General features: G+C 59.0%; 1 protein-coding gene across 10 annotated transcripts; it reads right to left on the bottom strand.

Moving 5' to 3' along the window:
• Positions 1–1,237: 1,237 nt before the first annotated feature.
• KLHL22 (kelch like family member 22) lies at positions 1,238–23,013 on the bottom strand. 10 transcript variants are annotated; one of them, XM_070770010.1, is made up of 9 exons: positions 22,561–23,012; positions 15,058–15,323; positions 9,955–10,120; positions 8,962–9,680; positions 7,136–7,328; positions 3,903–4,136; positions 3,342–3,422; positions 2,312–2,418; positions 1,238–2,065 (listed from the first exon to the last, which is right to left on the bottom strand). In XM_070770010.1, the coding sequence occupies exons 2-9, from the start codon at positions 15,282–15,284 to the stop codon at positions 1,747–1,749; spliced, it is 2,046 nt and encodes a 681-aa protein (XP_070626111.1). In that variant the 5' UTR covers positions 15,285–15,323; positions 22,561–23,012; the 3' UTR covers positions 1,238–1,746. The 10 variants fall into 10 exon arrangements, 9 of the variants coding, with proteins under 9 accessions (XP_070626111.1, XP_070626113.1, XP_070626112.1 ...); XM_070770012.1 differs by having other exon boundaries at positions 22,671–23,012; XM_070770011.1 differs by lacking the exon at positions 22,561–23,012 and adding an exon at positions 17,685–17,779.
• Between the last annotated feature and the right edge of the window lie 1,072 nt (positions 23,014–24,085).

Raw genomic sequence — 24,085 nt, 5'->3', positions numbered from 1 at the left:
GCCCGCAGGACAGGACCGTCCCCAGCCTTGTCTCAGGCCCACCTCGTGCCTGATGGTGAGTTTCCTGGCCCCACCCATGCCCCCGCCGGGAGCCTGGGTACAGGCGGAGTGGGGGACTGTCCATCTGCCTGGCCTGTGCCAGGTGGATACCAAAATGAGGACGCACCCATACGACTGGCCAGCACCCAGGCCAGGTGGAGGCCCAGAGCCTGGGCCTGGCGGGGGTGGCTCCCGGAGAAGGCCAACTCTGAAGGGAGAGGGTGCCGTGGAGGCTCGAGTGCAGCCGGAGAGCCTGCCCAGCTGGCAAGGGCTGCCTGGGCAGGCTGCTGGCTGTGGGCCAATGCTGCGCTGGTCCGCGGCAGGGCCCGGCTGCGGCCCATGTCTTAGGAACCCTTCCGGGGCTCATGTCTACCCTGCCCCATGCCCTGGGGGCCTCACAGACCCTCCTTCATCCCCTGCGGATCAGAGGCCTCTTGCAAAGCCAGGCCTTGGTGCCTGGCTGGGGAGACAGCTGCGGCAGGCCCGGACACTCTGGGGCGGGGCAGACGTCTTAACCCTTCTCCTTCACAGAAACCTCCAAGGTCTGTAGGGACTGTGACCCTGGCCTGCAGGGTGGTGGCAGAGACAGAAACGGGGGTCCCCATTCCGAGCTCATGGTCCCACACCTCAGCCTTGGGAGTCAGAGAATGGCCCTGGCAAAGTGGCCGTCCTGTCCCATGGGAAAGGACCACCAGCGTCAACGCCGGGCTCGCTGCCTGAAGTGTTAAGCACGTGATGTCATGTGGGGTGAGGCGCGGGGACAGAGCCAAAGACCCACAGCAGTGGGGTTCTGCAGGGGTGGGTAAGAGGACCCCATAGGAGCGGACGGTGTTCTGCTGCAGGCTAGACAGTGCGGAAAATGGCATTGGAACCCCCGCCTGCGGGTCCCACCCACTCAGGAGGGTCTTTGAAGCTTACCTGGAGGAAACGCAGAGGTCCCTCCGCATGACGCACTCAGATGTAGGAGACAGGCGCCCCCCGAAGCTCTCCCGCCCTCCCTCCCCAGGTGCTGGGCTTTCCTTGGCACCAAGACGGCCACTGGAATCTTGGTTCACAGGAGAGGTTCACAGCGGGAGATGCTCCAGCCAGGGTCAGCAGACAGGGACAGGTGTCCTGGTGACACCGTCCAGCCGGGGATGGGCTCCCCCCCAGAAGCCACGCCCCCGGAGCTGAGAGTGGAAGTGAGGCCCAGGCCAAAGGAGAGCAACGCGCCTCGTGGGAGGTGCTTTATTTCATTTATTAACAACACGGGGCGGGAAGGCCCGGCTGCAAGACCCTGTTATCACAACCAGCCTCGGGCCCCTGGCTGGCTCTCTGCTCCCACTCCCATCCCAGGAGCTGCTGGGCTGGTGATGGGCCCAGCCTGCACCATTCCTGCCCGCGGGAGGCGGGGTGTGCCCCGGGCCCCTTGCGGGGGCCCATCCCCAACTCCCTTGAGAGAAGGCGCCCTCTTAGCCCAACAGGGACTGGGACGGCGGGTGGTGCGCCGGTCCCCAGCCACGTCTGCTGAGGAGGAGAGGGCCTGGGGACTTTCAGGGGACCAAGCCCTTCCCAAAGGGTTCCTGCCACAGGTCTGCAAGCCCCCAAAACACCTGCCTACCTGCCGATGGGCAGGGTGGGTGACGCCTGGGATCTCCCACCCCCCCACACCCCTGGGACTCTAGTCCTCACTGGAGTTGTCGAACTCCTCCCAGTCAGACACACTCATCACCTCGGACGCGAAGTCTGGGTCGGCCTGGCTGCGGTCAGGGGTCCCCCGGGGGGGCTCGAGCAGCAGGGACCTCGGCAGGGTGAGCACGCAGGCGGCCAGGCCTGAGATGGAGTTGTCCAGCTGCGGCCCCTCCTCCCAGCGGTCCCTGCCTGCGTCGTAGATGTGCACATAGCCCGTGCGGCTGCCGCGGTTGTGTGAGCGGCCGCCCAGCACATAGATCCTGCTGTCGAGCACAGCGATGCCCGGCTCCCCATGCCCGGCCGGGAGTGGGCAGACGGAGGACCACTGCCCGGATCTGCAGCTGTAGCAGGCCACCTGCAAGGCAAGGTGCGGGCTCTCAGGGAGCTGGGGGACCCTCAGAGGGCAGGCTCCGACCGGCTGCCGCTCTGCACCACCTCCCCAGCCCCTCAGTCGGCCTGTGGCCCCAGGCCCGCGGGTGTCTCCCCTTTGGCCTGGGGGTGCTGGCTCACTCCCCTCCACCGCTGAAGCTGAAACTCAGAAGCCAAGCGCACAGAGCACTGGGGAAGATGCAGATAAAAAGAAAAGAAGAGACGGGCTTACTGAGTCATGATGACCACCAACACTCTCTTGGGAAGTACCCGGCGGTCCAGTGGTAAGGACTCGCACTTTCCCTGCCGGGGCCCCAGGTTCAATCCCTGGTCAGGGAGCTAAGATCCCACAGGACATGCGGTGTGGCCAAAAAAGAGAAAAAAAATCGTCTTCAAAGCTACCCTAAATAGTAAACGTGGGAACCGGGGGAAATGTCCAACCTACTAGTGATCCAAGAATTGCAAAACAACCTCAGGGACAAACTGTCAGCCGCTAATGAGCGGCCACTGGGGAAGAAAAGGCGCCGGCCGGGCACCCACCTGGCCAGTCAGGGCGGCAACGTGCACAGCTGCGCCGAGCCGCGCAGACGCCAGCTCTGCCCCTCCTGCCGCAAGGAGGCCTGGCCGCCGGGGCCCGAGCCGGCCTCTGCGGGCCGGTAAGCGCAGGGACACGGACACAGGCGGACGGGCGACCCTGGATCTTCGTGGGACCCCTAATTGCACAGCCCTTGGAAGCAGCAGGGGACGTGTGAAGGCCCAAAATGGGAGGAGCTGCCAGCTTGGAAGAGGAAGGGGCCCGAGCGGCCAGCCCAGAGGCTTCCAGAAGCCAATAAGGGCTTCAGCTCACAGCGGCGAGGAGCAGGACCTGGCCCTACCGCAGGGGCTGAGCTCTGCTGACACCCCGGGAGACAGGACGCTGACCCTCCCTGGGCTCTGCCGAGGAAACACCCCTGGACTGTCGAGCCACAGACTGTCAGCACACGCTCCTGCGGGTTTATGTCGCTGCGTTTGTGGCGGTCCGTCCCAGCTGCAATAGGAAATGAAACGCTGGAGCCTCGTGGCTCTCAGCGCTGGAGTGTCCCATCCAGGAACATCCAGCTAGGTGGGCTGAGAGCCAGGGAACCTGCATTCCTGCTGAGTTCTCTCCTGATGTGGGTACTGCTGGCCCGGGAGCCACATTTCGAGGACCACGGCTCTCACCTCAGGAGATGACCCAAGATACCCGAAGAGCTCCACAGAGCAAGCGCTGCTTCGACTGTTACCTGAAACGGCCACCACTTGGCCAACCCCAGCGTCAGCGGTCTGATGGACTCTGCACAGCCACTGGGTGGGGTGGGGCGGCCCTGAAACGAGAGGGCACACCCACAGGCGCCAGGAGCCGGCCGGGCGGGTGGATGTGCAGGAGGGCTAGCACTCTGGGCCGGGGGCCAGGTTTCAGGAATTCTTGTCCCCTTTCTCCATTTCCCCAGAGTTCTGCAATGTGGTTATACTAACTTTATAATTAAAGCTTTTAATAATAGTGGACACAGGTGACACTCTTCTCTGTGACACCCTAGTGGTAGACACGTGCCATTTGTCTCAACCCCGAGTGTGCACCCCCAGGAGTGACCCCAGGCCAGCGGGTTATCCGCTGTAAGGACGCCACCCTGTGGTGGGGGTGCCAAGTGCGGGGAGGCGGTGGGCGCGGGGGGCCATGGGAAACCTAGCTGCTCCGTTGGGCTCTAGGCAACTAGCAAACGGGCACGCGTCCCACGCCTCCCGCGCACCCCGCTTACCGCCATGGCCGGCCCCTCACTGACACCCGAGGGAGGCGGCCCACTCACCTGGTGCACGTCTCTCCGGTAGCCCGCGTCATTGTTGCTGCCCCCGATCACGTACAGCTTGTCCAGGAGGGTGGCCATGCCGTGCCAGGCCCGCCGCACCGGGCCGTCGGCCAGCGTGTGCCAGGTGTCGCTCCCCGGCTCGTAGCAGTGGGTCTCCTTCAGGTAGTCCTCCCCGCGGCGGCCGCAGGTGACGTACATCTTCCCGTCCAGCGCGGCGCCCGCGTGGGCGTACACCTGCGGCCGGAGCACCGGCGTGTGCGCGCGCGCCAGGAGGCCAGGGGCCCGCCGCGAGGACCCCCGACTCCTCCTCGCCGTCTGCCCGCATCCTCCCTGGACGCCCCCTCCGGTCCCCCACCTTCCCCACGGAAGATGACTCCAGGGCCCACAGGCGATGCTGCGCTTCCCCGAGGGGAGCCGCAACCCCTCTCTCCGCACCGCCGCCCCCCGCAAGCAGACATCTGCACGGGACCCAGAGGAAACCATCACAGCCCCATCTTCACAGAAGCCTCCAGACCCCCATGCCCGCCAACCCTCCAGGCCTGTTATCAGCTCCTTTTTCTGCTCCGATATGATCCTGCGATTTTAAACATGGTGAATCACACCCCTTAAATTTCGAGTATGGAACCAGTCTTTGTCATCGACTCTATTTGGTCATGAATTTCTTTTGGAAGGAGAGAGGGGCATTTGCTAGTATTTAGTTATGAATATTCACATGTGACTGTATGTATGACACACTCGCTCTTTTTTGGGGGGGGAGAGGCTGCTGTCTTGTATGGTTTTGGTATCAATTTAATAATAACTTCCTAAGGTGAAATGAGAAGTACTCTCCCTCTAACATTTTCTGGAAAAAAAGAATCGGTATTTTCTTTAAAAGTTCGGTAAAATTCTCCAGTTAAACTACTTGGGCCTGGACGTCATTTCCTTACCAGGCTCAGGGCCATTCAGATGGTCTGCTTAGTTCCGGGGGTTCTAGCGCTTGCGCTTCCGAGGAACTCCTGTTTTTCCCCTCCTTCTGACAGGGTTTTAGTAATGCACCCCCCTGCCCCCAGCGCTCTTGATACTTTTAACTGAATTGTTTCTGCTTTCTTCCTCAGGCTTCCTAGAGGTTTGTCCCTTTCATTCATCTTGTGAAGACCTGGTTGTTTGACTGATTTTTCTCTAAGTTTTTCCTTCAGCTTTGCTGATTTCTGCTCTGGTGTTGATTCTGTTGCTTCTTCTGCTTGCTTTGGGCTCACTCTGCTCTTACTTTTCTAGATTCCTGAGCGAAGGGTTTAGATTACTCATTTGAGTTTTTTTTTCCTCCCTAATGAATGCTTTCAGTGCTACAAATTTCCCTCTCAGCACAGCTTCAGCTGGCATGCCACAAAACTTGACATGTTGTCTTTTCATTTTCACTCGGATCAAGGTCCCCAGATCCCTTGCTGGGTTGTCATCTATCTCAACCTTTTGAGTTTTCCGAGTTTTACATACACATCCAGAGTTCCAGGTAGTACTGAGCAAGAGGAAGTGGGAAGGACCCTGAGACAGGTGGGAGTGTGGGCCCGCCCTGCCATGGGCCCTGCGGAAATCCTGAAGGCCCCTGCAGGGGCTGTACGACCACCTCTGCAGACCCGCGGGCCCCCTAGCCTGGCAATGTCCCCGAGCCGATCAGAGCTAACCCCGGCCAGCACGGCCCTGCACTCACACATCTCCATCTCCGGTCTGGCCTCCCAAAGCCTGGCTGCCAACCGGCTGTGCCCGGTGGCTCACATCTGTCATGTCCCTCCCACAGCCCACGCCTGGACCACCCACGGGACAGAGCCTGCTCCCTCTCTACACACGCACTCCCCTTGCTCCGCCTCCTCCTCCCAGCCTGGAAGGTTCTTTCTGTTTCTCTCAATGGCTGCCATCTTTCCTGGACGTGGTCTCACTGACACCTCCCCGCCCCCACACACAGTCCAGTGAGGCCCTCATCGAGCACCGCTGGGCTCGGCCCGAGTCCCTTTCCGCATCTGTGCAGTGACCGAGAGCGCTCTCTCCCGCTAGGCTCAGTCACTGCCACCACCGGATCCCCAGGGCTGCTGAAGGAATAGACCAAAGTGAGGAGCCTCGGCCGCCGGGGAGAAGCGCCGGCTGAAGGCCGAGGCTGCCCCTCCGTGGCCAGGCTGAGAAGCACAGCCTCCCGTCCAGACAAAGAACCCCTGGAGCCCCTCCTCCCTCCCCTCCGCAGGAGATGGAGTCCGCCAGCGTCCGCTGCCCCCTTCTCCTGAACAGGCAGGGAATGCTCTCCAGAAGGGCTTCCTCCCCAAAATGGCCAAGGAGCGGGGGGGGGGGGGGGGGGGGGGGGGGGGGGTGTGCTTCCCCGTCCTGGGAAGAGCCCTGGGGGGAAGTCCTGGCCTTCTGTGGGGTCACACAGGCTGTGGAGGGGAGCTGGGGGGCTGGGCAAGGTGGGGGCAGTAAAGAGGGGACGGGAGGGAGAAGGGGGAGGGGAGGGGGGAGGGGAGGAACAGGGTCAGGGAAGGGAGGGGCGGGGCGGGGTGGGACGCGGAGGGGAGGAAAGGGGAAGGGTCAGGGAGGCAGCGTGCCCATCTGGCCAAGGCCTCAGGCAGGACACAGCCATCCTTCCTCTGCTCTGCCCGGTGCCCAGAGGTGCTCACAGACGCTGCGACCCGGGGTGCAGCACAGACCAGCAAGGGCCCCTCTTGCCCTGAGGTCCTGTGTCTGGTTTGGGGGTCAGGGTCTCAGCACCCAAGTTCTTAAGCTCAGAGAGCCACCCCTTTCAAGCATCACCTCTGTAAGATGAACACGTTAACATGTTCAAGCTAGAAGAAAACAAGGCACTGTGCAGGACACACGATTTACAGAAACACAAACAGGAAAAATGGCACTTCCGAAATGCTGCTTTCTGGCTTCGTGAAGGGCCTGCCCTCTGGGAGGTCTGAGGCTGTGGGGTCCTGCCTCTCCCGTCCCTCCTGTGGCCCTCTGGACACAGCCCGGCTCACCTCAGGGGAGCCAAGGGGCAGGCAAGGGGAAGGCTTCCGTCCACTGAACTGCAGGGTTACAGCAGCTGCCGGGGGCCGAGGTGAGGAGACCCAGAAGGGGGTGGAACTCAGGAAGGGGCCTCTCCCAATGCCGCTGGGAGCCCCCACCCAAGCTCAGGGCACAGCTCGTGGAGACAAGAGGGCTCTTGTCCTGGGCCCGGCCCGGCCTCCACTCTGTGAACCTGGGAGGGGTCCCTCGGGGGGCTTCCTTACCTCCCTCTTGAGCGGGGCCACGTAGGCCCAGGAGTTGGTGGCGGGGTCGTAGCGCTCCACGGCGGTCAGATCGTTGTGGTAGTCGCGGCCCGCCACCGCGTAAATGTAGCCGCCCACGACGCACACGCACAGGTCCGCGTGCTCCTGCTGCAGCGGCTGGATCTGGAACCAGCGGTTGTGCCTCGGGTCGTACCTTGCGGGACAGGGAAGAGCACGTTAGCAGGCCCGTCCCCCAGCACGCCCCCACAGCCTGGAGGGCACAGCTTCCAGACCCTCGCTGACCACCCCGAGCTGCCCGATGGCTGTTCCTACAGCACCTCCATCTCACCGTCTCACTCCAAGGTCCCCACGGCTCTGTGCTCAGGGAGGCCCCCAATTATGGTCTCTTGACTGGACACCTGGGCACAACGGCCTCCAGCCAGACACCCCATTTTTAGCCTTTGCCCCAAACACAAGTGAAATGCACTCGGCAGTTGCTTCTTCCCTACGCGGCCCCTCCCTGCCAACCAGGAAGACCACAGAGCCAGGTTGAGTGAATCTGGGCCTCAGCTTTGTTCCCTCGGCTCCGTACCCAGTGGGGTGATGCTGCCTGCCAAGAGAAGCTACCACGAGGGGCCGCGGGGTCAACACGTGTGATGAGGCCCTTAAAGCACTGTGGCCCACGTCTGTGGTCCTGCGCCCCAGGGAACCTGGCTCGGGGCAGATCACACTCGGTGTGCTTAGGAAAGACCAGGCCGAGTGAGGCTGTCAGTGGTGGAGCCAGTCACTCACTGAGTGGACATCACGGCCCTTAGTCCTGGCACCCAGGGCCTCCTTCCACTGCAAGTCAGTAACAGGCCAAAGGGAGCAGAGCAGCTGTCAGCCTGTTTCCGGGGAGGAGGGCGGGGCCTCGGAGGGGAGGGTGGGGCCACGGAGGGCCCCTGGTGGCCGCCTTTAAGAACTGAGCTTGCATTGAGAACTGGCCCTGCCAGGTGGAGGCCCAGCCGGAGCGGGGGGCGGGGGGCGGCGCGAAGGCATGAGGCATGGTTTCCTCTTTTCTGAACTGAGTACCCACTTCCCATCTAACCACAGAGTGTGCCAAGCTCTGGATCTCCCCTGGGTCCTGGGGCAGGGACAGCAGGGGAGGCTGAGGGCCGCTGTGGCTGTCTCCTCCTGGCCCGGGGTCCATCCGCGGGGTGTGGCTGGCCAGACCTGCCCCTGAGCAAGGTTGGCACCAGCTCACAGCTGCCTGAGGCAGCCAGCAACCTGTATCTGCCGTGCCGCCTGTCCGCTTGTACGGGGGGAAGCTTCCCAGAGGCCCCAGATGTGGAAACCAGCCTGGAAGCCTCCAGGAGCGGAGGCCGGGGGGCCTGCCCCACTTCCCCTGCTCTGGCCCAAAGGAACAGGCTCGGAAGATCCCAGCCTCACAGACAGAAAGCACGGCCTGCTCTGGACCTCGCGCCCAGCACACGGCTGACAGCAGAGCTGGCGGGGAAGGGATATGGCCTGAGATGCGCTGGGGCTTGTGGGCCTGCCCTGCCCCTGGGCTGAGGACTGTGTGCTGGGGGAGCGGGCTGACAGGCAGCCACCTTCCAAGGAGGCTGTGCAGCTAGCAGAGTGGAGCTAAGGGCACAGGAGAGGGAAGCTGGGCCGGGCTGCAAGGGCAGAGGGTGCCAGGGTGGCTGTGCTCCCAGGCCCGGACCCTCCCTTCCTGCCACGGCACTCTCTGCAGCCCCGCACCCGCCAGAAGGTGGCGGTGCCTGGGGAGTGGGCGTGGGTTTCCCAGGAGAGGAGACATGAGTGGGAGGATCCAACGCCACAGGGAGCCCCCGGCCCGGGGCCCCTACCTCCAGCAGCGGGACTCAGCGCGGAAGCCCTGCACGTTGTTATCCCCTCCGATGAGGTACACGAAGTTGTTGAGCACCGCGATACCCTGGTTGGACATGCGGGGCGCCAGGGACGCGGTGAAGTGCTTCCACTCTCCCAGCAGCGGGTTCAGGTACTTGGCCTGGTCGCTGAGGACAGTGGACGGCGTGGAGTGGATGCCCCCGAAGCCCACGACGCACTGGAAGTCCGAGCGCAGCTCGGTCTGTGGGCCCTGCAGGCTGGGCTGCAGGCTCTCGTTCCGGTGGTACATGAGCGCTTCGGCCACGGTGTCCCTCAGCGGGCTGGGCTCCAGCTTGTCGTGCAGCCGCTGCAGGACCTCGGCCTCCATGAGGGGGAAGCGCACGGTCTCCAGGAGCTTGGGCGGCTCGTGCAGCGGGAGCCGGTCGGCCTGCACCTGCTCTGGCGGGTAGTGGTAGAGCAGGGCGCCCTCGTACACCTCCGTCTCGCAGGACACCTCCAGTCGGTTGCTGCTCAGGAGGGCGTAGACCTTCTCCAGGGGCAGCTGGCGGTACTTGTCAGTCCTCGAGAAGGCCACGAAGTTCTTGAGGATGTAAGCGTCTAGCTGCTCAGTCAGGCGGCTCAGGTCGAAGAGCTCGGCCAGCCGGTAGACATCGAGGATGTTGTCCTCGTCCACCCAGGGCGTGAGGAAGTCACAGCAGAAGTGGATGATCTCCGGGATCTGTGGACAGAGCGGGCCGTCAAGCCCAGGCCAGGTGTCCAGGCCTGGTACCCCCATCCCTGGGGCACCTCGGAGGGCCAGCACGCGGGGGACAAGCCCCCAACAGTCACTGGCAACACCACCAGGAGGCGGTGGGCCGCGCACTCGGAAGCATCACACCCGGCAAGACTCGCTTTAGAATCAACACTGCAGAGAAGCCCAGCGAGTTAAACCCAAAACAGAGCCGGGTGGCAGGGGTGAAGGGAGGGCTCCCCACCTCAGGCCGGAGCCTCACCTGAAGCTGGCAGGCGGCAACCAGTGTCTCCTGGACGTTGCTCAGGCTGAGCTCCAGCTCGGACGTGTAGATGAAGTGCAGGATCTGGCACATGGCGTTGTAGGACACGCCATGGATCAGGACCTCCTCCTGCTCCATCTCCTTCAGCCCCCCAGCGAACATGCCCCTGCGCAGGGAAGACGGGGCACGGCTGGGTGACGCCCACGGCGCTGCCGGAGGGGCAGGCCGAGGCTGGCTCGTACCCTGAGCCATCCCATGGAGGCACCCACAGCTCCTGACCAAGCCTGGGACCATTCTGGAAACCTCCATCTCACACAGCCTAGGACCTGCACGTGCGCCCCCGGGCGTGGGGCCAGCGGGCTTTCTGCTGCGTCCACCCGTGTGATTCCCGGGGCTCAGCGGGAGAGGTGAATGGGAAAAGTCAATGTCCTCCACTCAGCATCCCCCGCCCTGCGGCTACTCAGCACCGAGACCCGGTCACGGGGCGACTTCACAATGAAGCCAAGCGGAAGACCCCTGAGCACGGAGCTAAAGCCGGAGGACGACAGAGGACAGGGCGTTGCCGGGTGTGGAATTGCTGTCCAGGACTGAGACGGGGTGTCTGCCGGAGGAGCGGCCAGCCCGAGGGGCCCCTCCCTGAGGAGGCCGTGGAGGTGGCGGGCGCCCAGGACCAGGGCCAGGATGACCCTGCAGGCTGGCCGCTGTGGGGGAGGGAGCCTGGGCCACATGCTGCTAGGCAGGGTCGGGTCTGGACGGACACCAGGAAATGGAGGTGCTGTCGGGGAACTGATCCCAGGTTTGACCTAGGGACCTCAGACTCCAGGCTCCATGGGGCAGGGTGGAGAGGCTACAGCGGGGGCAGGAGGCCCGGCAGGCCTGGGGATCCGGAGGGGAGACCCGATCTGGGGCTGACCAAGGGTAGCTGGGACCCAGGGGCAAGAGGTCAGCAGGAGCCCGCCCCGGCCCCTACAGAGCAGGCACCTTTTAACGTCCCGGCTGCGGGGTCAGTCAGGGGCTAGAGGAAGCGGCGGTGGTCAGGGAAGCCTTGGGGCTGAAACGGGACAGCAGCACGCTGCCAGAGTGGCCATGTTCCATTTCGACACACGCACGCACACACGCAGACTCACAAGACTGAGAGGATATGAAAGGGTGAAACGCTCCGGCTGCCCTCAGCTCCGGCCCCCAGCTGCCCTCCCAGGGCGGCACCATGCCGAGGCAGGGCCCACGCCTGGATCCGCACCCAGCTTCGCCTTCACAGGGCATCTTGGAAACAGCCTGGATTATCCGCACCCACAGGGCTGCCCCTGGGCAAAGGTGCCAAAGGACGCAGCCGCGTGCTGGGCCCGGGCTCCTCTCGTCTCCTGTCGTTTACCCGATGGGCGGCTCTGCCCCAGGGGCTGCTGGGAACACCAGGACCAGTTCCAGGAGAGCCACTGCTGGGTCAAAGGGTGCCCCACGTGCTCGCGCCTGGATGCCTCTGCCACAGCCTGTCACGAAGCCCCACCGGGAGCGGGGGGCCTGCCCTGGACACCCCTAGAAGCAGAGGGAGAGGACGCTGGCTCCAGCCGCCAGGGGGCGAGGGAGAAACCTGGCAGCGGACAGCGGACAGAGGCTTGGGTCGCGGGTTCAGCAGCTGTTTTCACTTTCTCTTCCCAAGAGTGCAGGTGCTTCGCCCACTTCCTTTTAGACTCTTATTTCCTCAACTTAAAGAAGCTGGAGCCTCTGTGCATCGCTGGTGTGAATGTAAATTAGTGCAGCTGCAGAAGACAGTTTGGGGGTTCCTCAAGACATAACACACAGAATTACAGAGTGTTCCAGCAATTCCGCGTCTGAGTGCATACCCCACAGAACTGAAAGCAGGGCCTCCAAGAGACTTCTGCGCCCCATGCTCACAGCAGCTTGCCTCACGAGAACCAAGAGATGGGAACGACCGGTGTCCGTCGACGAAACGGGCAAACCGCAGTGCGACAAACCGCAGCGCGTGCTTCAGCAGAGGACGACCGACACCCGCCACAGCCCGGAGGAGCCTTGGGGACACGGCGTTCGGCGAAAGCAGCCAGTCTTCAAAGGACAAGTACTGCCTGATTCCATTCATGTGAGGTCCCGAGAGCAGTCGTGGAGACAGAAGCACAAGGTGGCCATACCAGGCGGCCGCCCGGGCTGGGAGGAGAGCCATGGGAACTGTTTCATGGCTACAGGATCCTTTTCACAACGTGGACCGGTTCCGGAGATTGCGCCAGAGTGGATGTAATGAGCACTACTGAGCTGCACGCTGAAAATGGTCACAATGGTCAAGCTTTAGGTTTTCTAGAAATCACAATTTAAAAAAAAGAGAGAGACACGTTCACCAAGTGTCCAGCAGGCGGGGAATGACCACGTAAGTGGAGGACACAGACAGCACGCTTGCGAGTCCCGCGGACCCAAGAGATCCAAGCAATCCATCCTCAAGGAGATCAGCCCTCAGTATTCACTCCAAGGACTGATGCTGAAGCTCCAATACTTTGGCCACCTGATGTGAAGAAGTGACTCATCGAAAAAGACCCTGATGCTGGGAAAGGTTGAAGGCGGGAGGACATGGGTACGACAGGGGATAATATGGCATCACTGACTCGATGCGCATGAGTTTGAGCAAGCCCCGGGAGTTGGTGATGGACAGGAGGCCTGGCGTGCTGCTGTCCACGGGGTCACCAAGAGTCGGACATGCCTGACAACCGGCAGCACAGACCACAAAGAGACTGCGGCCTGTGCCCGCCGCCGGGAGGCCCCAACCAGACAGCACCGGGCGCCACTGGCTGCCTCGGCCCTGAGGAGGCGGGGAGTTCCCTCCAACCCAGACACCTCCTCCATACCCTTGAGACCAGGTGTGTCCCGGAATCCAGACGTTTCAGCCGGAGAAAACACTTATCTGCCACACGTATGATGTCACAACCCTCCATGGGAGCCTAAAACCAACACCTCGAATCCAGCACCTCAGTATTTCCCAACCAAAAGAATAACAAAAATAAAGAAGTCTCATCTCAGTTCAGGACAGTCTGCATGGTTTAATGAATTTGTGCCAAACTTTAGATTTACAAACAAACTGGGGTAAAGCAGAAGAACCCAACTCTCCCCTTCCTCTCAGAGACCATCTGTCTAGACAGACGGGACAGCTCTCCAACAAAGCAGCTCTGGGGGACCTCCGGAGGGCAGGGCCGAGGGTTAGCGACACCCTGGAACCCAACAAAGCACAACAGAGCAGCTGCGAGGATCAGCGGTTTGGGGCTGAGAAGTCTGAGATGGGCTTCGCAGGAGCCACTGTGTGGAGGCTGAAGACTGGGTGAGCGTGGCGGGGGGCAGGGGCACAGCCGCGCGCGCCACGGTTTCCCATCCAGACAGTGATTCAGCGGCGGGCATGGGCGCTGGACACGACTCCGCGCCCCTCGCCTGTCTGGAGAGGCCCACGCGCCAGCTCAGGCTGGTAAGCGCCTTGCATCAGAGGAGAGGCTCCCTAACAGGGACCAGCTGCCCTTCTGCGAGCAAGGCCCAGGGACGGGGGTCTGTTGCCCCAGGAGCCCGGGCCTCACGGAGGGTTTCACACTCTGATTCATGAATAACTCAGCTTCCCGTGTTGGCTGACACCACAGAGCAGACCAGGGGGCTGTCAGCCCCAGCTGCACGTCGCCAAGAGCCTGGCAGACACCCCACAGATGTCCCCTGCGGGGCCCAGCTATGGGCCCACAGACTCCAAAGGCCTTCGCTTCACCCTCGCTCACGTCAGAGACCTTTCCCAGTCTCACTGCATCATTTCAACTTGAGTTAATAAGCAAAATGAATAATAAAGAAAAAAACCCGCTGAACCTTGGGAATCATCATTTCACACGTGTTTATCAGAGATAAGTCTGGGCTCTCCCTGGTCCCAGGGGGAGAGGGTGTCAGCCTGCACAGTGACCAGGCCAGAGAAGAGAACGCCTCCCAGCAGAAGCCCGCCCAGGGCCAGCTGTCAAGGGCCGAGAACGGCTCCTGGAGGACGCGGGAGACACAGGAGGCCTCCTGCAGGCAGGAGAGGCGGCGCCCGCCCCCTGCCTGCAGGAAAAGGGCCGTGACTGGGACAGACAGTCGATGTGGGGAGAGGAGTTCCACGTGGAGGGCTTTCGAGGGTGCGGCCAGGAGGCCCTGAGCCGGGGGGACCCCAGTGCCAGACCTTCTGGGCTCTGAGGCCTCCCTGAGGGGGCTCCTGGCCACCCTACCCCGCCCGCTGCCTGGGATCTCAAAGCTTGTGAAGAGTAAACGCCCATGAACCAAAGGGACGCTGCTGTCCCTGGACACGCCTGCCCTAAGGCGCCAGCCACCACTGGGTCGCCCTCTCCATATCCTCCTTCTGGAGAACAGGCTGCACTTACACCATAAAGAAACATTTTGCTCATTAGCTTCTAAAATCCAAAGACGAGAACTATAGCTGAGCCTTGAAAAGACAAGGACCCGACGGGATAGAGCCGGAGCAAAGGGTCTCAGGCCCAGAGCCCTGTTCACCGTGGCGGCAGGGGGGCCGCCCCTCGCTGGGTCAAGTCGGGGTGGAGGCATCCGCTCTGCCCAGTGTGCCCGGTGCTGGGCAAGCCTCACGCAGGAGACTGAGAAACTCAGGGGGTCACAGCACCCGCGGTATGAGGAGGTGTGAGCAGGAGGCAGCCGGCCGGGTAAGCGTATGAACGCGGCTATGTGGACAATGTGTGCGCAGTGCTGGCCGCCCTCCTCAGTCCTCACGGGAGTCCCCAGAGGAGCCGGGGCGCGAGTGGGCTTCCTGACAGTGTTACAAGAACAGTGCGTGCGGCTGAGATGAAGGCACAAAGCCTCATAAGGTCTTGAAAAAGGTGGTGGTTACAGAGGCAGCGAGAGCCAGCGTGGCCCAGTGGGAACAACAGGCGTCCAGCTCTTTGGAACATTCTTCTCAACGTTTCCAAGGGCCTGAATGTTCTTTAAAATGAAATGACAGGGAGCCAGAGTAAAGTAGAAAGAAAATCTGTACCACACTAAGATACTGTCACTTACTGCTAGAAAATTCATTCTGGAAAATACAGTATCGGACACCACCTTTCAAACAAGAACAGAGAACGCGCGCCTACTGACCGGAAGTAGTCGCAGGAGGCGGCCAGCAGGATGCGGTGGGCCTCGAGCTGCTTCCCCTCCACCACCAGGACCACATCGAAGAGGATGCCGCTGTCCCGCAGGGCCAGCAGCCCCCGGAGCAGCGCCTGGGAGTGCTGGGCGCTCCGGTAGGTGCTGCTGACGCAGTGCGGGTGGGAGGGCTGCGTGGGCAACTTGCAGAGACGGGCGAACTCCTGCTCTTCCGCCATCCTGACCACGGCTCCCAACCTCAGCTCCGCGGCTGTCAGCTGGCAAGACACGGGGCAAGCGTTGAACCCAGGGGCCACACAGGGCTGGCTGCGCTGCTCTGGGGCCTCCCTCGCGCTCACCGGTGCTTTCCCCGGAGGTTCAAGCCTCTAGCACCCTCTTCCCTACCACGGTCCAGACTTGGGGCCTCCTTCCTCCCGACCTGTGTTCCTTCACAACTAAGACCCTCCTTCCCATTTCATCTCCTTTAGCATGGCTGTGAGACAGAAGGTTCTAGAGATGGACCAACCCATGGGAACCCAGCCGGTGGACCCCCTGTGTGGTGAACCTCAGCGTGAGGCCCCTCAGCCAAGGAAAGGGGACTAAAGACAGCCAGTCCCTCGGGGCATTCTAAAATCCCCAGAGGACAAACACGAGGACCAGCGCAGACCAGTTCTCAAGGGCTCTTCCTCTCTCCTGTTGCGAAAGAACACTGGGTTCCCAACGCAGGAATGGACGCAAAAGAAAAAAAAAAAACACCAGGGGCCTCCTAGAAGATCCCGTGATTAGAACTCCATGCTTCCACTGGATGGAGGGTGGGACAGATCCCTGGTTGGGAAACTAAGATCCTGAATGCTGAGCCAACCAGAAGTGACTAGGGGCAGCTTGCTGCTTCGGTCAAGGGGCAGCCAATCCGTCCTGCACCAAGCTGGGGGATCAAGCTGTGCACCCTTCAGGCCACAGGACCGCCAGCCAGCGGGCCACCTGCTGCAGGCCACGAACATCTGCCTTCCCCACCTCTCGTTCCTCCATGATCCCCTCCCCTAATGTGCTGCTTCTTCAACCCCCTACTGGACCTTCGAAAGAAAAAATGAGAAAGAGATTCTACTATAAACAAAAAAGTATATGATGAAGCTTAAATTTCCTTCCCACTTAGGTCCCCAACCAGACTCTCTCTCAGAGGCAAGTATTCTACTTCCCCCACCCTTCCGGGCAGCATCGATGCATTTGCAGGCAAAGCTGTAAAACTGAATTCCCCCGTCTTAGTAGATGTTACACCTTCACCTTACATCCCTCCCACAGTCAACTGTATGGGTAATCCTACTTTATTTAACCAGTCCTTTTCAGAGGGATGTTTGGGTTTCTGCCAATTGTTTGCTGGTGCTAAGTTCTGCACTGAAAATCAGAGATTTGCAGTGTCTGTGGTCGCTAAGTGAGGAGCATTTACTGAATACAGAGCTGCTGGTTATCTTAGTTTGACTGAGTAGAGGACCTTTCAATAAATACTGCCAAAGTGCCTTCCATAGAGGGTGTACCAATTTATTCTCCCACCAGCAAAGTGAGAGAACCAGATTCCAATCAGTGTGTAAGACACCAATAGCGTGTCTTTAATCTTTGCTAACTTAACAGATTAAAAAGCAGCATTTCACAGGCTAACTTTGTTTTGGTAACTGACGAAATTTCAAAAAATAAGAAAGTGGAACGCGGCACATCCTTTAGGACTGCCTTCCCACGCCTGTTTTTCTGAAATAAAGTTTGTTTACCCTGGGAGCTCACTTTCTGGCACCTTCAGTGAAGCCCTCCCTTAGACTCAGCATACCCTCAACCCGTAACGATCCCAGTCATCACACAGCAAGGCCCTGTGTGCAGTCCTGCGAGGGAGGAGAAAGGAGGCTTCACGCCCCAAGCAGGTACAAACTCAAGGACGCTAACACGCATTTCCGTAAACTCATGGAGGACAGGGTCGGAACATCTCTGAAGAAATGTCCGACGACACCCTTTACTGAGGAGGCACCCCAGTCTTCTGCAGGGCCCCAGTCAGCGTCTGCACGAGGCAAGGTCTGCAACAAAGGGACAGGGGTCCCAGTCCCCGGGGCGGGGGGGGACCCGCGGCGCGGACGGGTGAAGCGCTCCGGGGCGTCGCGGCCGCGGGGCAGGGAGGCGCCCGGGAACAGGCGCTGGGCCCGCGGCGGGCAGAGAGGCGGCCGGCCCTCTGGGCCGAGGCGTCGCGCTGACAGCATGGCTTCCAGCGCCGTCCGGTTCCATCCGCGCTGCGCGTGCGGGCCGACGCGGGCGGGCCGGGGTCCAAGGTCGCGTCGGGGGAGACGGCGTCCAATAGGCCGCCTGTTGCAGGGCAGCCAGCGACGCGCCAGGAGGCGGCCCCGAAAGACGCGGGGGGCGACAGGCCCGCCCAGGGCCCGCTCGTCGGCGCCCCCAGGGCCCCCGCGCCCGGGGGTCCCGCCCGCCGCCCCCGCCACGTCAGGCTGCGGCTCGCCTCGGGCCGCCGCCCCCTCTCCGCCTCAGTGTGCTCCGGGCCGGCGCCCCCGCCTGCCCGCGACAGCGCCCGCGCGTCCGCTCCGTGCCCGGGGTCCGAACCCGGCCCCGCGCACCGAAACGCCCGCCGGCCCGCGACCGTCGCTCACCTGGCGCCGCCGCAAGCTGAGGCCGCACTCGCGGGGGCGGGGCAGGGAGGGGCGGGCCTCGGGCGTCACGTGGGCACGCCGCGCAGGCGCCGTGACGACGCGGGGCGGGGGGCGGGGCCAGGGCTGTGGAGGGGCGGGGCCACGGCGTGGTTGGGGGCCCGCACAGAGGCGGAGGACCCGGGCTGCAGAGTCTCCGCGCGGTTCTCGGTTCCCTACCTCCTCGCCCGGCGCGGCAGACCCAGCAAAGAATGAGGACGTGAAGGAATGCGTCTGGCAAGGGGTGGCGCCCTGTAAATCCGTTCCCTCCTTCTTCCTCTCTGTCCCTCCCTCGAGGTCCCCTGAGTCTCCCGCCGCCTGCTGGATGCTGGCGGGGACATAATCACCGCCAGTGTGAACAGGTGTTTTCCTGTTTACCAAGATTCTAGAGTCAATCTAGGAAGTCAAGAAATACCTGGCGTAACAGGCAAACTTGGCCTTGGAGTATAAAATGAAGCAGGGCAAAGGCTAGTACAGTTTTGCCAGGAGAACGCCCTGGTCATAGCAAACACCCTCTTCCACCAACACAAGAGAAGACTCTACACAGGGACATCACCAGATGGTCAACACTGAAATCAGGTTGATTATATTCTTTGCAGCCAAACATGGAGAAGCTCTATACAGTCAGCAAAAACAAGACCGGGAGCTGACTGTGGCTCAGATCATGTTGCCTTGTTGCCAAATTCTGACTTAAATTGAAGAAAGTAGGGAAACCACTAGATCATTCAGGTTTGACCTAAATCAAATCCCTTATGATTATACAGTGGAAGTTACAGATGGATATAAGGGAATAGATCGGACAGATAGAGTGCCTGATGAACTATGGATGGAGGTTCGTGACATTGTACAGGAGGCAGGGATCAAGACCATCCCCAAGAAAAAGAAATGCAAAAAGGCAAAATGGTTGTCTGAGGAGGCCTTACAAATACCTATGAAAAGAAGAGAAGTGAAAAGCAAAGGAGAAAAGAAAACATATACCCGTTTGAATGCAGAGTTTCAAAGACTATAAGGGAGAGATAAGAAAGCCTTCCTCAGTGATCAATGCAAAGAAATAGAGGAAAACAATAGAATGGGAAAGACTAGAGATCTCTTCAAGAAAATTAGAGATACCAAGGGAACATTCATGCAGAGATGGGCTCAATAAAGGACAAAAATGGTATGGACCTAACAGAAGCAGAAGATATTAAGAAGAGGTGGCAAGAATACACAGAGAAACTATACAAAAAAGATCTTCACAATCCAGATAATCACGATGGTGTGATCATTCACTTAGAGCCAAACATCCTGGAATGCGAAATCAACTGGGTCTTAGGAAGCATCATTACGAACAAAGCTAGTGGAGGTGATGGAATTCCAGTTGAGCTATTTCAAATCCTGAAAGATGATGCTGTGAAAGTGCTGCACTCAATATGCCAGCCAATTTGGAAAACTCAGCAGTGGCCACAGGACTGGAAAAGGTCAGTTTTCATTCCAATCCCAAAGAAGGGGAATGCAAAAGAATGCTCAAACTACCACACAATTGCACTCATCTCACACGCTAGCAAATTAATGCTCAAAATTCTTCAAGCCAGACTTCAACAGTACATGAACCGTGAATTTCCAGATGTTCAAGCTAGATTTAGAGAAGGCAGAGAAACCAGAGATCAAATTGCCAACATCCATTGCATCATTAAAAAAGCAAGAGAGTTCCAGAAAAACATCTACTTCTGCTTTATTGACTATGCCAAAGCCTTTAACTGTACGGATCACAATAAACTGTGGAAAATTCTTAAAGAGATGGGAATACCAGACTACCTGACCTGCCTCTTGAGAGGCATGTATGCAGGAGAGACCTGTATGCAGGTCAGGAAGCAACAGTTAGAACTGGACATGGAACAACAGACTGGTTCCAAATAGGAAAAGGAGTATGTCAAGGCTATATATTGTCACCCTGCTTATTTAACTTCTATGCAGAATACATCGTGAGAAATGCTGGGCTGGAAGAAACATAAGCTGAAATCAAGATTGCCGGGAGAAATATCAATAACCTCAGATATGCAGATGACACCACTTTTATGGCAGACAGTGAAGAGGAACTTAAGAACCTCTTGATGAAAGTGAAAGAGGAGAGTGAAAAAGTTGGCTTAAAACTCAACATTCAGAAAACAAAGATCATGGCATCGGGTCCCATCACTTCATGGCAAATAGATGGAGAAACAGTGGAAACAGTGTCAGACTTTATTTTTGGGGGCTCCAAAATCACTGCAGATGGTGACTGCAGCCATGAAATTGAAAGACGCTTGTTCTTTGGAAGAAAAGTTATGACCAACCTAGACAGCATATTAAAAAGCAGAGACGTTACTTTGCTAACAAAGGTCCTTCTAGTCAAAGCTATGGTTTTTCCAGTAGTCATGTATGGATGTGAGAGTTGGGAGTATAAAGAAAGCTGATTGCCAAAGAATTGATGCTTTTGAACAGTGGTGTTGGAGAAGACTCTTGAGAGTCCCTTGAACTGCAAGAAGATCAAACCAGTCAACCCTAAAGGAAATCAGTCCTGAATATTCATTGGAAGGACTGATGCTGAAGCTGAAGCTCCAATACTTTGGCCACCTGATACGAAGAAGTGACTCATTGGAAAAGAACCTGATGCTGGGAAAGATTGAAGGCAGGAAGAGAAGGGGGATGACAGAGGATAAGATGGTTGGATGGCATCATCAACTCAATGGACATGAGTTTGAGCAAGCTCTGGGATTTGGTGATGGACAGGGAGGCCTGGCGTGCTACAGTCCACAAGGTTGCAGAGAGTTGGACACGACTGAGCGACTGAAGTGAACTGAGAGTAAATCTGCTTGCCAGCCTGCAGCCGGGTCCCCGCACTCCAACAAGAGGCTCCTGTGTTCCTTTTTCTCCACCGCCCCGCAGAGGACCCTATCCTGGGAGGCTCAAGGGCAAAGGCCGTGTCTGGAGGATGGAGAGCTCTGAGGGGAGGACAGAGCTGGGATAGCTCAAGGTTGAAAAGATTGGGGTGGGGGGGCAGGCAACTGTGGATGAGGGAGAAAGTAAGCAGAGAAGCACTGTCCTGGCCACGCACCCCACTGCGTGACGCCTCAAACAAGATGAGTAGACAGGGCCCTCCCAGGAGCTGATGTTCTCAGTGGGAGAGGCCATCCAGGAGGACTTTTGGGAGGTGGTGGCCACACAGCTGTGTACCAGATGAGGACTTTGCGGGGAGCAGAGACAGCATTCCAGTTTGAAGACTGTGTCCGCAGATCCAGTCTAGCAAGTGGTCGGCCGGCCGCCAGGAATTTCTAACCATGAAAGGAAACTTGGAGACCAGACCTGGCCCTCCAGCCTGGGTCAGCCTGGGCAGGCAGATGCCAGCTCATGTTGCAGAGACTGGCCTGGAGGGGCAGCAGGGAAGCGGCCGGGACCTGGGGAGGAGGCAGGTTCCCCAGTACCTGTAGAGGGGAGTGATGCGTGAGGAAGGGTCAGCCCAAGTCATGGTGGGGGACAGCCAAGCTCCCCTCATCACAAAGAGACCAGAGCAGGAGTAGGTTTAGGGAAAGACAAAGCCCTCCAGGGGCCCAGGACGGTGAGGAGGCCGCAGATGTCCATCTGAGAGTCTTTCTGGGGGAGTCATGCCGTTCTGGAGGTGATACACCGAGCCAGGACAGGAATGGGGAAAGGAAGGTGAGCCAAGTGCAGAGCACACTGGTTTTCCAGGGCACCCAGAGGGGTAGGGAGGGGGTGACCGCAGAGGCCCAATGGGGCTGGAAGAGGGAGTCCTCTCCCGAGGGTAGCAGCAGTCAGCCTGCAGTGACTGAGCTGTGAAAGGAGAAGGCCTCTGATGGTTCTACAGAAGAAGAGAGAGGCTGGAGGAGGACACCTCCTGGGTAGGAGAGAGGAGCCGGCGGGTGGGGAGCGGTAGGGTGAGTGAGGACAGGAGGCCCGGAGCAAGGCGGGGGCCTTGCTCTTCTCTGAGCTGGAGGGACTGTTATCTCAAAATACAGCCGGCTCGAGTTAGTGGTCCCCGCCACAGAACATCCGCAGGAGAGGAGGGGCAGGGCAGGGGAGGCCTCAGGGAGGGGCGGGCAAGATAACCTGGTGCCCTCCCAGGGACGTGTCAGCTGCCGAGCGAACCCTCTGTTCCCCGAGGGTCCAAGCTCTGTCTGCTCCTCCATGGCTGCACTTCTGCAGAACAGGGCTGGCGCTCAGCAGAGAAAGAACAAGAAGGGGGAGCTGAAGGAGAGAGAGGCCAGGAGCAGAGACCCTAGGTAGCAGGCTAGTGTAGGCTGAAGTCTCCGCCCAGCGGAAAGGACCTTAAAGGAGAGCGCCACCGTGCTTGTCTGCAGAGCAGTTTGATCACAGCCATCCTAAACAAGCGAAAAACAGTTGAGACTGGCGAAGACATTGGCAGCAAGTGGCGAAGAGTCTATGAAAAAATTCATCCAGGGAATCCCCTGGAGGCCCAGAGGTTAGGACGTGGTGATTTCACTGGCCAGGAAATTCACGATCCCACAAGCTGCACGACACAGCCAAAAATAAAAAGTTTTAAGCACAAAACAATAAGAAATGATATTGAGTCCATTAAATAAGTGGAAACGAATGTGAGCAGTTAATACTCAAAAGAGGACAAAAACCAGAGAATTCCCTGGAGGTCCAGTGGTTAGGACGCCTGGCTTCCAATGCAGGGGGCGCGGTCTCCACCCCTGACTATTATCAGGGCAACAAAGTCCTGGCGCCCCGCAGTCAGGGAAGCCCATGCTCCAAGGGGGACAAGCCCATGTGCCACAAGTAAGACCTGACCAAATAAATAAATGGGTATTTTAAAATATATACATCAGAGAAAGTAAAAACAGACCTGCAAATGACGACGTACATCAGTGAATGCATTTGTAACGTAACTGAAAATAATTATTCAGAATGCATCAGGAAGTTTCTTTCCCAGCTATTTCTTTGCTCTCGGCTGACCTGGGTCTTGCTTGCTGCACAGGCTTTTCTCCAGTTGCGGCGAGCCGGGGCCGCTCTCCGGCTGTGCTGCGGGGCCTTCTCACTGTGCTGGCTTCTCCTGTTGCTGTCCTCTGGGGGACACAGGCTTTAGCAGTGGTGGCGCACGGGCTCAGTTGCCCCTCTGCACATGGGATCTTCCCGGATCCGAACTGGTGTCTCCTACGTCGGCAGGTGGACCTTTAAGCACTCCAGGGACTTTTTTTTTTAAATAAGAACTTTTAAAAGTTAATAATTAGAAAGTCAACCAACGTGAAAAATGATAAAGGGTCTTTACTGGAAGCTCACAGAAGAGGAAGTCCCAGCGGGTATAAACAAAGGAAGTCGAGTTCAATGACAGTAATACTCAGGAAATGCAAATGTTACACCTCGCTTTCCCACGCTGGTAAAGAAAATATTATTCTGACACCCGTCGAAACAGTAAGAAAGACTACTCAGGAAGACTACTGCCGTCCTTGGGGGCTCTCAGTGGGGGAGGGCTCCGGTTCACCTCTAAGTACAGCAAAGAGAGCTAGGGCCAGAGTGAGGGGTTGCTGGCTGGAAGGTTGCTACATGAGATGTCAAGGGGAAGGGCATTCTTGCTGCCCTGGCCTAACGGGATCATCCAGGGTGGGGAATGAGGAACTTTATCAGGTATCAGGGCTGGGTGTACCCCTGGAACCGGTCAGGCAAAGAGCTGCATCTAGGCTAGGCAGTTGGGAACAGGTGCGGTGCCAAATGTGGCACTCAGAGTGGCTTACAAACATGCCTGCAGGGACTTCCCCGGCGGTCCAGCGGTCAACAGCCCACTTCCCAGGGCAAGTGACGCCACTGAGTGGAGAACTGAGCTCTCACATGCGTCAGCGAGGACCCAGTGGCCCACAGCTAGGACCCGAGGCGGCCAGATACATAGATTTTAATTCGTTTCAAAAAAAAAAAATGCCTGGAAGATCTTGACTCTCCTCCCACCAAGGGGTGAATCCCAATCTTTCTTCCTGTCCTTGAACATGGCCTGGACTTCACGACTGGTTCTAAGGGACAGAATGAGACATAAGGGAAATGAGTGATGGTAAAAGGCCCCAAGCCTTGCGTCTGGCTCTGTCTGTGCTCCGTGAGCGCCCCCCCCCCCACCGCCACCAACCCTGCGGAGAGGCCTGCGTGGACCCCAGACCTCCGTCAAAACCGGCCCCCACTTGCCTGCCAGGAGCCAGTTGTCTGGCAATCAGACCCTCCAGCCCAGCCAGGCCGTCTGAGCACGGTGATCCTCGGCGTCCCACAGCTGTTTGGAACCTCACGAGACACTGAGCCAGGGGCTTCCCTCTGGTCCAGTGGCTAAGACTCTGTGCTCCCAACACAGGGAGCCCAGGTTCAACCCCTGGTCAGAGAACTAGATCTTGCAT

Source organism: Bos indicus, chromosome 17 (assembly GCF_029378745.1).
Source record: "Bos indicus isolate NIAB-ARS_2022 breed Sahiwal x Tharparkar chromosome 17, NIAB-ARS_B.indTharparkar_mat_pri_1.0, whole genome shotgun sequence".
In the NCBI taxonomy this organism is placed as follows: domain Eukaryota; kingdom Metazoa; phylum Chordata; class Mammalia; order Artiodactyla; family Bovidae; genus Bos; species Bos indicus.
The sequence above is the reverse complement of the archived record's forward strand: the minus strand, read 5'-3'. Positions and strand labels throughout refer to the sequence as shown.